Here is a 13,058-nt window from a genome sequence, read left to right on the forward strand (position 1 = left end):
TTTCTTGCATTCCTAGCTTTCAGTTGAAATCAGCTGTCCATACATTCTGTGTTTCAATGTTACAAAACTAAAGCGTCTGTGTGCAATAAATCAAATGTGAAATATTGTAAACAATTAAATCGCCAAATATAGTTTGTTAGTTCTGATACTTGTGTATATATACATATTAAGAAAAGGATAAGATACCTGCTTTAAAAAATGACATCGGTACAAGACAGTAAGTTTGTTATTTGTATTTTGGGAATACACATAATTCTCAAATATAAATACGTACGTTTTGAATGTTTCGAATATCAATTCGTTACAAAAACGTTACATTATTAACATTTCTATTTAATTGTGAATACAATAATACGTTGCCATTTATCTTTGTAATAATGCATGGAAAATTAATCAACATCGTTTCTTAACCTTACTTACAACGTAAACAACAAACTATGGTTCAAAACATTGGTATTAGTATCGTTGTATTATTTAAAACGATGTTAAATCTATCGATTATTTCAAAGTTCTATTGATTTATATACTTTAATTGTTGCAATATTTATTTATAGGATTAAAATTAAAACGATCTTACGACAATTGGAGTATACGCGAACAACTATGTTTAGCATCCAGTGTATTGAAATCAGGCGATCAAAATTGGATGAGCGTATCACGATCTTTGAAAGCATTTGTTGAAAAAGAAACATTAAGGCCACCAGATTGGTTTTCTCAAAAATCATGTGCTATTCAATATGCTCATCTATTGGAAAATGCAGATACTCCAAAGAGAAAAAAAAGAGAAAGTGGAGAAACAACAGGTGAATCCATAGTTAGAAAACTAACGCAAGAAAGAATAGCTGAATTAGGTCAAATTTTAACTTATCAAAGGGACGAATATCAACAGTTAAAAGCTGAAATAAATATGTTAAAATCTGGATCGATAGCAGAGGATAAGTTACAAAAGATGTGGCTCACAATTGATCAAGAGGAGCGAGAACAGGAACAGAAAGTTAGAGCACATTCTGCGTGGCTGGCAAAACGTCAACAGAAGCAAGAATTAAGTTCTCCGCAAGGAGCATCCGCTTTAAATCAACGCAAACCTACAGAGAATACAGTAGAAATTCAAGAAACAGCAGAAACTGTGGATGAAGATGAAAAAAAAAGAAAAGGCGGAAGGTCGCCATTGTTGACAAGTTTATTGAAATCTCCAAGTCCGACAACACAAATTCAAACATTAACTACTACGGCACAAGGGAGTTCTCCTACAATTACAAGTCTGCTTGGCTCTAGCCCTAAAGTACCAAACTCTCAATTAACACAAAATGTGTCGCCGCAGTTGCATCAATTGGTTTCTTCTGCAATTTCAAATATAGCACCAGAACGACCATCGGTCGGTGCACCGACGTTATCTATGTTATTAGAGATGCCTGCTAATGCACAACGAGGCCCTTTACCAAATTTACAATCAACTCCAACCATTGTTTCTCAACAAACTATGTCTACCGAAATTCATACGCTTCAACCGCAGCCTATTCATCAAGTGACAATTCAAAATGAAACATCCGTACCTACACAACCACTTACGATTAATACGCCAAATATTCCAGTGACAGAAAGCATGGTACAAATAATAGACAATATAGACGATGTGATACGTAAAGATATAATGGCAGATGTAATAGACAAAGATGAAATTAACGAAATTATCGGAGATATAGAAGAATTAATAAAGGAGGAAATAACTGGGAGTCCCCAAACACTAGATACAGCTGCTACTACAACAATTAATACTCTTACTGTACCGCAGATTCAAGAAATACCGGTAGTCACGGAACGACCAGAGCCCAGAGACGTAGACGAAGTTGTATCGCTCTCTGATTCGCCGGAAAGCGAAATGGCTATTGAAGAAATAGACTCCAGCACATCAAATATCGCAGAAATCATAGGAACGGTTGCTATAGAACCACAAGAGCCCAAAGTTATTGTGGCTGAGATATCTGAAGCTATAACGAATACATCTGAAGAAGCAAAGTCTGAAGAAAGTACAAACCACGAGAAAGTAATGTTAAACGATGAACTTGTTCCTGAATTAGAAACTCACGATGATGAAAACGGTAAAGATGTACCGTTAGAAGAGAAACAAATGATCGATGAATTCGATACTATGGATTCTACTTCAAATGTGGAAATTGAAGAGACAGATACAAAAATGTCGACGAAAGAACTTATGGATGATATTGTGGAAGATGAATTAATAGAAGAAGAAGAAGAAGAGACAGAAGTGATTATACCAGAAGCTAAAGAATCACCCAATGATAAATTACAAAGGGAACCCTCGGAAGAGTTGGAAAATAAAGACAGTATGGAATTAGACCAACTAGAGATGCATCTTGCTAAAATTACTGGCGAACAACAAGACATTCCATCGGCAGAAGTGGTTAGCGTGACTTCTGAAATAACGAACGATCTTCCTAGTACCGAGGATACCGAAAAATCACAGGATATTAGTTTAATCTTGGAAGATGATGAAAGTACACATAGTTTAGATGATACAAAGAAAATAACGGAAGAGCACATCATAGAGAATACAATTGAAAGTACAGAATCTATTGAATCATTTAAAGAGGAACCCGTGATTCTAATAAAAGAAAAAACTATAATGGAAGTAAGCGAAGAATCGCCGGAGAAACCTCAAGAAGAACAAACAGAAGAAACTTTAGAAATTTATACGGATGAATTCAAGAAAGAAGACACTAAAGATTCTTCCGAAGATACGGCAAGCTCTATTCTACAAGACATAGAAATTAAAGAAGAAGAAATAGAGGAGACAGCAATTATAGAAGATTCTACTCAGTTGGTATCTCCAGAGGAAGTTGAAAATTTAAAACAAGAATCTATGGAACCTGTAAAATCTGAAATCGATATTATTAAAAAAGAAGAACATTCATTTGAAGAGTCAAAAATGGAAGAAATGTCTCAAATGCGATTAGAAAATACTCTTTTATCGGAAGTAAAAAAGGAGGAAATCCCTATAAAGGAAGATCAAAAAAATGTGGATAATGAACATGTAAAAAAGGAAACAGAATCAATGATAAGTGTTGGGGAAGATACTGTCGAATTGGACGAAGAAGAATCGTCGCTAAGCAAATTAAGCGGAGGACGTGCTATGAAAACATATTCGAAAAAGCAAAATGCTTCTATTGATAGTGAACCTGAAAACGAAGGTACTGGAGAAGGTGCAGATTACAGAGCATGGAAAAAAGCAGTCATGTTAGTTTATAATCGCCTTGCTACGCATAAATATGCATCTGTATTCCTGAGACCTATTACAGAAGATCAAGCGCCTGGATACCATTCGGTCATCTTTAGACCAATGGACTTATCGACTATTAAAAAAAATATAGATAATGGAACTATCAGATCTACAATGCATTTTCAACGTGATGTTATGCTAATGTTTCAAAATGCCATTATGTACAATAAACATGATACATTTATTTATAAAATGGCAATTTCAATGCAAGAAGAATGTTTACAACATATGCAGGTAAGAATTTAAAATTCATACTTTGTATACAATTATTATTGTTAATGACACATATTGTATTACTCTTTCTTCAGATACTAGTACAAGTCACAGGTGAAGGAACGCTTAGAAGAGAAACAAGAACTGCAGCAAGTAGCAGTAGCGATGCGAGTGAAAGTAGCATAAAGAGAAAACGAAGTCATATTACACCCAGCCCACACGATACTGACAGCCCACGTTCAAAAAAACGTAGAAAATCAGAAAATGATTAAAATATTCTATCTATAGTATATAGAATATATCTGTGACAAGCATTAAAGTTCATAAGAACTTTATTAAACGAGCGAAAGAAGGATAAATCGGTCCTGTTAGCATCAAGGGAAAATGTTGGACATAAAAGACATTTAAGATGTACAAGAAGGAATGCAACGACTTGGCATTTTACTTTATTATTTTCCCGTAACAGTAAAGGACGAAACAGAAAATTTTATACTCGATATATAAAATTGATTTTACTTATTTTCCTCATTTTGTGGTACACTGTTGTAGCGATTCACCAAATGTATAATAAAAACAAAAGATTAGTCATTTGTAATTGTTTTACTAAAAAAAAGAAAATTTATTGTCATGAACTCTTGTTTTGACAAACATCTAATAAAAATATTTCATTCATTGTAATCCCTATCTATGAAAAAAGTTGAATAACAAAAAAAAAAAATGTTAAAATAAATATTTTAAATTATAAATTCTACGGTAATGAAAGCTGTTCTATAATTACGTAGTTTTGAAAATTTAAGTAACATTCGTGATGGGTTATTATGCTAGCGGTGATACGCGAAAAATGATACACAGCTCTGAAGATGATGAAGGTTATGAAAATCAATCGTCTTATGCTACATCTGTCGAAATACGATCTCGACCAGAGAACACGAATAAACCATATCTTTCATTTGGACAATCTGAAAAAACTGTAAGTGTTAAGACGAGTACATACATATATGTATATTACGTATATTCAAAGACACATATTTTAAGTCTTCGATGCCAATACCGCCATCACCGGACGATACTGATAGGTCATTTTGGGCTGAAGACGAATTAAGTAGCTCAGAATCAAAACAGCAATTAAACAAGAAACAGAAACGTCGTCGTAGTTTTTCTTATCGTGATCGTATTGCTGTACATCGAAGTCGATTTTTACTTTTTCTGTCATCAAGTTCTAGCGTAGATTCAATATCTGGACAAATTTCGTCGAGAGGTATTGATAATGCTTTTAAATACATGTATAAATAGAATTATTTACTGAAAAATTAAAGTCTATATATAAAATACGTAAACCAGGCATATCTGTTTTATACATATAATTATTACAGTTCTTAAACAGGAAAGATACAGATTTGGCGTAGAACAATTGCAACCTGGATGTAGTGTTATAAAGAAAAAGTATGCTCATAAAAAAATACCTCCCTTTCCGATTCACGATCAAAATGTTTATTCAAATTGTAAAAAATCGATACGCGAATATGCACGAAAACGTAATTCTTTTGTAGCAAATAAAAAGGTTCAACGAAAAAGTTATTCGACATCATCCTCGGGAAATGGTTCTTGAAAATACTGATTCATTTTTTTAAAAACCATTCAAAGAGCAAATGTACCGATTATAATAAATTATATATTTTTAATATTTTATAAATCTTACGCAAATCTTACTCGCTTAATAAAATTAGAAATGTTTCATAAAAATACGTGTAACAGGGATCTTTTTGTAACATACTCAGCCCTGGTACTTGGTGTTTAAAATGTATGTTCGTTCGTTTATTCGTGGACATCGTGGATCGTGGTTGCTATAAACGAAAAATGCATTTTTGAATAAGCGTATTCTTTTATTTTTTTAAATAAAAATAATTAAGTAAGAATATTTAATAAATCGTTTGAAATAATCTTCTAAGACCATGAGTTACTTTGTTATCAACGATCGAGGTAAAAATCAGTACGAGGTACTCGGCGAAATTCGTACTCGTAAGTAATCCCATTAAAATTAAATACAAACTATAATCTTTTAAAGGCGTTTCGTACAATGTATATCACATTTAAGCAAGCATGCACTTAACAATACAGTTTTTTATAAACGTTTGCCAAATTGGCAAAATTATTGCCAAGTTTTATATTACATTACGTATGCTTAAACGTTAAAACTTAAATTTCGAATATACCTACATATATACGCTTTTAACAAATTATATGGTCATTTATTTTTAGCTTACGTTTTCTATTGATTCGTGTACTTTTATTCTTTTTAATTTCAGAGTCAATATTACGCCCTATTTTTAGTTTCATTGTAGCAGGTGTTTGTATGACATTTTTAATACTGTCGGCATGGAACTTTAACAACACAATATATGAAACAAATAATATTCATGTATTTTATTTAAATTTAAAACGCTCACCTTTACATATAGTATCAAACAAATTTTTGTCCTTTGGCCTCGATACATCTTTGCTTCGCGATATAGAGAACCTTCCAATTAAAAATGAAAAATTTATTAACTTGGCACAGCATCTTGCACCTGCTTATGTTCGAATAGGTGGTACATCATCGGATTGTCTATATTTCAATAAGGTTCGATTAATTTTTTAATGTACATTTTTAAGAAAATTCAGAGTATTTTACTAATCCAATTGTAACGAATCTATCAATATAGACAATGGAAATAATTCATAAAAAAATAATCAGTCCCATTGATGGTCAAGATATAAGTAACTTTACCATAACTGACATAGATTTTGAAAATTTATATAACTTTGCGATAAAATCAAAATTGCGCATGATTTTTGATTTAAATGTATTAATTAGATCTGCAAATAATTCCTGGGACACTACTAATGCCAAAAATATTATTTTATTCGCCAAAGATAAATATATGAAATTAGATTGGCAATTAGGAAATGGTAAAGTTGTTCTTTGTTATTGTATCTTAATTTAATAACATTTTTTAATTATAATTAATGCATAACAATTATTTCAGAACCAAATTCTTTTCATCATGTATTTAGTAGAACAGTAAATGCTACGCAACTTGCAAATGATTATTATCAATTAAGACAATTATTAAATGAATTAGGATATAATGAAAGTATTCTTGTTGGTCCGGAAGTAAATCATGTAGGGGATACTCATAGTACAGGAGAATATTATGCAAAAATATTTTTAAAAAATGATAAAGACAGTGTGAATTACGTTACTTGGCATCAGTATTATCTTGATGGAAGGGAAGCTCGAGTAGTTGATTTTATAAATATTTCCATCTTTAATTATTTATCAATGCAAATTAAATCTATGAAAGATGTGATTAACTTATCAGGAAAACATATTTCTATGTGGTTATGTACGTGGTTGTATCGTATTAATATATTTGAATTAAGATTCAGATTTAAAATATCCCCCCCAAATTGTCATTTACAGCAGAAACAAGTACAGCTTATGGTGGAGGTGCTCCAGAATTGTCAGATAGATTTGTGGCTGGATTTTTATGGCTTGATAAATTAGGATATAGCGCTAGCGCAGGTTTAAATGTTGTTACTAGACAATCATTCTTTGGTGGACATTACGCTATGGTGGGACCTGATCTTATACCTAATCCAGATTGGTGGGTTAGCGTAGTTTATAAGCACTTTGTGTCGGAGAAGGTTCTAAAATTAACGTCTGCAAACAATTTTGACCATGTTCGACTTTATGCACATTGTACTCCTAAGAAAGCATTAATTAACAGAGTTTCAGCAATTACAATATATGGCGTGAATATAGGTAAAGTTTCTGTTTCTGTGACTATTCAAGGGATTCTTCCTGTGCTTCATAGAAATGCTAAAATCTTTTTATATGCACTTACTTCTGATAATCTTCAATCAAGGTATGTAACAATAATTATTTTAATGTATAACATGCTTTAACCTATTTCTCTTATTTTTCAGAGTTATAAAGATGAATGGAAAAGTATTAAAATTGCAACCAAATGAAAATTTACCACCATTTGGGCCTATAATATTAGAACCCACGCAAGTAATTCCATTACCACCCTATTCTATGGTATTCATTGTAATACACGGCGCAGAGGTGCCAGCATGTAAAGCATAGGTATTATTTAATGAACTAACATGATTATACCAACCGTTTTATATTATATGTTTTTCATATATTAAAAGTTTATAATACGGTTTCGTAGAACATTTTTACAATCCTCTCATTCGGAAAGAAAAACGTAATGGAAATCAATAAAAGAATTAAAGATTTAAATGATTTTTTATGTGATATTGTGTGTACGTATGTATGTATGTATTTATTTATTTATCTATATCAATGAATGGTATGTATATGTTGGTAACTACAGTTAAACTATAACGTATGTGTACCTCATTAAGTTGTGCTTACATGTTTCTTACAGTCAACGCGAAATACACTATAATATACACAACAAGTATCATACGAATTTTTTTATAAACTTGATGCTGTTTTCAATTAACCATTAGTATATCACAAAACTGATCAATTATTGAAAGATACTCAAATACATAGTATCATGTACTTGTTTTCTCGTTCTAAAAGTAAATTTTCCTACAATTTATGCACGGTCTCATTATAAATATTATGGAAACGAAATAGTATCATACATAATATATAAATACTGACGAAAAAAACGTGATATTAGGTAATCGGAATGATTAAATTTACCTTTTCATAATGTAATATTATTACATCAAATTAAAATCGGTATTACAACCAAATCTATTTAAACGATATATGGTATTCAAAGAGACTCCAATGCACATTATACATCTACGAGTCATCATCATGGAACTGACAATCAATCTGACAATTTATCGAGTAATTACTACTTATGATGTATATTTACATAAGAACGTTTTTTTTTACTAATTTGACAATATTATATCATTCCTGAGTTGAAATGGTAATTGTTTTTCCTTTAGGATCATCAAATCTATCCATAGTACGAATGTCTATGATCATTGTAAGACCCCAAATCATGATTAAAGCTAATATGGCAGTGACAAATATTCCTGTCCAAATTGGAATTGTAGTAAAACCAACACAATCGTATGCATCGCTAAACGTATTTCCATTTTTAGATGGCTTTGCATCAATTTGTACTTGCAAATCTGTAATTTTCAGGACAGTAGAATTTTTTTGGAAAACAATATTTCGTGAACAATGATAAGAAAATTTTGATGGAAAGACAATATCTGTGTTCGTCGTAAGGCTGTGATTGTCACTTATTTTGTTTGTGTTATTAATTCCTTCATAGTTAATTGTTTTTAGAGTATAATATCCTGCACTCTTAACTTCAAATTTTAAAGTGAGCTTGTGTTTAATTATCGACGAATCGGTCCCATTGAATTGCAATTGTAATATCAATGGAGAATCTTTTGTTCCTTTTCCTTCTTCGCTACTTGAATATTTAATTGGAAGTTCTAAAGTATCGTTTTTGTCCGGAAGCTACAATATATATATATATATTATTTTTATTTTAGAATTATTACTTATAGAAAATGTATTAAATGTTGAAATTTGTTATGCGAGTACCTTTAGTGACAGTGCTTGACTAGAATACAAAAGTACTCTCTTTGACACAACAATAAAAGCGGTAGAATTATTCTCTGCTGTGGTTTCTCTCTTTACTCGTTCAGAACGGCTATAACTACACGATCTTCCTGTGAGAATAGCTATCAAAGTAGGGCTGGAATCTTTTATTGTCTTATACGTCTCTGAAATTATGTCTAAATTACTAATCGACATAATCGATAATTGTCCTTCGGATATTGAATCCATGTAATCATTGTAAGTTTGATTGTACGAAGGTAAATCTTCAACGGCATTTACAGCTTTTTCAACAGCAGGAAAATAATTCAACGAATCGCCGGTAGTGACTGTATGAAGATTCTGAAAGATTAAAAATATTCAATGTAAACATTCGAGTCTAGGAGCAAATGTCTTTGAGAACTGTACGCGCATACTAACCTCTTTGTGTTTCACTAAATCTTCGACGCACAGATTATCTTTTACGTAAAGAAGGACGGGGGGAGATGTTTCTAATTTTTTACGTAGAAATGAATCGAATTCATTGCGAGTTGTTTTTAAAAATGGATTCACTGCATTTATTCCTGAATCAGAATTAGCTGAACCACCCCATAATAATACAGGTACAGCATTCTCGGCGTGTAACGGTGATATTTCTGACACAACGATTAACGTAAAAACGAAACTAAAAGTACTACGAAACTTTATCATGATGTCTTGGATGAAATAGATTTGGGCGAGTCAAATCACACAGTAGTGATCGGCCTACAATCGAGCAGAAGGCAGCGAAGCACCTGACTAGAGAACTGGAATCATATGACAGACGTCACGTGATGAGTTTGTTTCCGGTTTTCGAATAAACACAGTTTCAAAAATTTTAATCCAGTCAATTCGTTAAATTTAATATTTAAATAGTATCTTGTACGAGCAAAATCTTCGTCGACGTTAAATATTCTTGATATATTGTTATTTAAATTATCAAGTTAACTATGGATAGTAACAAAATGGACAAGACGAGAGAAACTGTTATGTATTCGGTTTGTATACTGTAGCAGTGGTTCTTAACCTTTTAAATATTTACTTTCGTTGCAATAAAAATGTCAACTTTATCCTCTCGATGCTTTGACATTACGATAGCTATTAAACTGAAATAAATCTTTCGTCCTAAACTTAACATCATGTTATTGTATAGAAAAATGAAAAGTTTCCTTAGTTAAGCTGCTAAATGTTAAGAGACGGACGGAGTTTGTCTCTTTGAATGTTAGTCATGAATAATGATTGCATTAATTTCTTATAACTGTAGCAACTCCAACCATGGAGTACAGTGGGAGTATTGCCTTGTATGGAACAAATTGCTGGACCACCAATTCCAATTAGGGTCGGAGAATTTTATAAAACGCCAAAACCGCATCCGTGGCGTCCTACTTTGGGATATGAAATTGTAGAAGCATTTTCTTTGTGAGCAAACACTTAATTACGTAAAATATTCATGTTGAACTCATAACATTACGCACAACCGACGCTATTTAAAAAAAGTTATCGTCATCCGTAATTACTTTAGACCTGCACAACCTGTGACAAACTTGTTGTCAGATACTTGTTACATGCCAAATGGAATGGCTACGGAATCGTTGCGATTTCCAAATTTAGTGACCGGTTTCGATCGAAATCCGGCTCACGCAGCTCGAGCTGCACTCTTCACAAGATACGGTCCGTACGAATGGGTACAAAACCAACTGAAGCTTTACAATGAGTCCAACAGCAATAGAAATTATTCGGAGAACTTACGACAGGACACTGTTCGTATGATGCGGTAAAATGATTCCAACGTTTTTCCCCGACCACGTAATGCTATTTAACCCTTTGACGAGTAAATTTCCTACATTTTGTACAATATTATTCAAGCGTTAAAGATTTCTTTAGCACCACAAGATAGATACATTCCGCAGACGATGCTGCTTCGTGCGATTTCCTTAGCGCAAAAGGATAAATAGAAAATAACTTTATTATAGTTGTTAACAACAACAAGACTAAAAATGTAGTAAATTATTCCGATAGGATAGAGTATAAATTCATTGTTACAATAATTTTATTTTGAACCGTACATGTACGACCATACGCTATTTGGCGTGATTTAGCCGGATAGTACTCGTCAAAGGATCAAAGCAATAATGCGTGTTAACATTGGTCGATGTAATTTTAGAGAAGCCGACGAGAAAGTGCAAAATGGTCAAACTGAAACAGGCCGTAAATTAGGAGAAAGAATTACAGATACCACATTCTGGAGAAACGAGGTGACTTCGGAGTTAGAACGATTGATAATTGAAAATACAAAGATGCAGGAGTGCCGTCGAGGCTTACAAACGACAATACAAAGCTTAGAAGGACAATTGCACATAGCGCAAGAATGTCTATATTATCGAGAAGCTAGGACAGGTGTTTCAATTAATAAATTTAAAACTTATAAATAATTATGTATAATTTATAACATTTTTCGATCGATTCCCGTTGTTTTATTTAAAGCAATTGTTACGTCTTGAAACGCAAATAGGTTCTGACTTGGTTCATGATCAAGTTGAACATGCTCTCCTAAAAGAGGTGGAGGTAATCAGGAATTGTCAAAATAAATTGGAACACTTTACTGATAAATGTGTTAATCAAGTATGTTAAAAACTAGAAAATGTTTTACAAATTAAAGAGCATATTTTTATATTGAAATTCTGTGTTCAGCTTACAAATAGTAGAGCTGTGCAAAATCAGTTGGAGATCGACATAAAAAATAAAGAAACTGCTCTTGGAATTGATATTACATGTCACCAAATGAATAATTTCAGTCGTGGCTTAAAGTATTACGGTGGTATTGAAAAATATGATAATAGGTAGAAAACATAGTATCTGGCTTTACAGAATACGATTTCACTGTCACGGACTAAGACATGCATTGTCTTAAATTTTACATTTAGCGTCACGCAAGCAGAGTCATGGGCCGAAGCATCCAATAACGTTGTAAAAAAATCACAGATGGAAAGGTCAAAATCTAGTAAACTACAAAGCGATATTGAAATTGCTATAAATGCGGTTGGACATGAAATGTGGGAAGCATGGGGTAATACGAACAATGCATTGTCCAGAAGGGCTGCAGAGATGCTTGAAGCAAAAGAAAAATTACAAATACATTTACATAAAGTAACGAATGAGCATATCTATGGCCAGTTCTCATTCTGCAACTAGTTAATTTCTATTTATGGTTACAGATTCAACAAGAAATCTTTGAGATTGAAAAAAATTTACAATTGATGCAAAAAGCCATTGCAGATAAAAGTTCTGCTTTGAAAGTGGCACACACCCGTCTTGAAAGTAGAACACATCGACCAGAAGCAGAATTATGTAAAGATTATGCTCAAATCAGGTACAACGAACAAAAAAGTTGCTCAGTTATACAAAATCTAATCATTTCTTTTTACATTATTTTTGCGCTTAATCCAATGTTCTGACATGGGTTTATAGAATGATACAGGAAGTAGAAACCATAAATTCAATGATAAATGATATGAATTTCAAGTTACAAAGATTCGAAGCACAACATCAGCAACTATTATGTACTAGATCTAATTTGGAGACAGATCTAAAATCTAAAGTCGATGCATTATTTATTGATAGAGAAAAATGCATGAGTATGCGAAGAAGTTATCCAATTGCATCGGTTATTAAATTTTAAATAAATTATATACATATGCGTATGTGTAACGTATTTCTAATTTAAAACGTATTGAAAACTAGAGACTAATATTATTGTATTTATTTTGCATAATAGTATACATAAAACGTGAATGTCTTGTATAAAATTTGCTACTGAATTGTCCGTGTATGCTCTTTAATAAAAATGTATTAAAAATATTTGTTTTCGTTCAAATGTATCTCCCTTTGTCAACGTTGATCAAGACTTTATCAATACCC

At 32.2% G+C, this 13,058-nt stretch overlaps 4 protein-coding genes across 7 annotated transcripts; 3 read left to right on the forward strand and 1 right to left on the reverse strand.

Moving 5' to 3' along the window:
- The first annotated feature begins 2 nt into the window (after positions 1-2).
- On the forward strand, positions 3-4,095 carry Brd8 (Bromodomain containing 8). Of its 2 annotated transcripts, none has more exons than XM_076775156.1 (3): positions 3-217; positions 555-3,532; positions 3,607-4,095. In XM_076775156.1, the coding sequence occupies exons 1-3, from the start codon at positions 199-201 to the stop codon at positions 3,781-3,783; spliced, it is 3,174 nt and encodes a 1,057-aa protein (XP_076631271.1). In that variant the 5' UTR covers positions 3-198; the 3' UTR covers positions 3,784-4,095. The 2 variants fall into 2 exon arrangements, with proteins under 2 accessions (XP_076631271.1, XP_076631272.1); XM_076775157.1 differs by lacking the exon at positions 3-217 and adding an exon at positions 236-453.
- Positions 4,096-4,369: 274 nt separating this feature from the next.
- LOC143346745 (heparanase) lies at positions 4,370-7,723 on the forward strand. Of its 3 annotated transcripts, XM_076775168.1 has the most exons (7): positions 4,540-4,769; positions 4,885-5,530; positions 5,818-6,131; positions 6,214-6,460; positions 6,538-6,897; positions 6,975-7,419; positions 7,481-7,723. In XM_076775168.1, the coding sequence occupies exons 2-7, from the start codon at positions 5,464-5,466 to the stop codon at positions 7,641-7,643; spliced, it is 1,596 nt and encodes a 531-aa protein (XP_076631283.1). In that variant the 5' UTR covers positions 4,540-4,769; positions 4,885-5,463; the 3' UTR covers positions 7,644-7,723. The 3 variants fall into 3 exon arrangements, with proteins under 3 accessions (XP_076631284.1, XP_076631283.1, XP_076631282.1); XM_076775169.1 differs by lacking the exons at positions 4,540-4,769; positions 4,885-5,530 and adding an exon at positions 4,370-4,481; XM_076775167.1 differs by having other exon boundaries at positions 4,540-5,530.
- A 515-nt stretch (positions 7,724-8,238) lies between these two features.
- LOC143346748 (uncharacterized) lies at positions 8,239-9,912 on the reverse strand. Its single transcript, XM_076775172.1, has 3 exons — positions 9,543-9,912; positions 9,108-9,464; positions 8,239-9,020 (listed from the first exon to the last, which is right to left on the reverse strand). The coding sequence occupies exons 1-3, from the start codon at positions 9,810-9,812 to the stop codon at positions 8,457-8,459; spliced, it is 1,191 nt and encodes a 396-aa protein (XP_076631287.1). The 5' UTR covers positions 9,813-9,912; the 3' UTR covers positions 8,239-8,456.
- Positions 9,913-10,032: 120 nt separating this feature from the next.
- LOC143346746 (tektin-3) lies at positions 10,033-13,012 on the forward strand. Its single transcript, XM_076775170.1, has 9 exons — positions 10,033-10,138; positions 10,405-10,559; positions 10,663-10,914; positions 11,305-11,537; positions 11,653-11,762; positions 11,832-11,980; positions 12,065-12,287; positions 12,356-12,510; positions 12,609-13,012. The coding sequence occupies exons 1-9, from the start codon at positions 10,091-10,093 to the stop codon at positions 12,817-12,819; spliced, it is 1,536 nt and encodes a 511-aa protein (XP_076631285.1). The 5' UTR covers positions 10,033-10,090; the 3' UTR covers positions 12,820-13,012.
- The last annotated feature ends 46 nt before the right edge of the window (positions 13,013-13,058 follow it).

Source organism: Colletes latitarsis, chromosome 10, assembly GCF_051014445.1.
Source record: "Colletes latitarsis isolate SP2378_abdomen chromosome 10, iyColLati1, whole genome shotgun sequence".
NCBI lineage: Eukaryota > Metazoa > Arthropoda > Insecta > Hymenoptera > Colletidae > Colletes > Colletes latitarsis.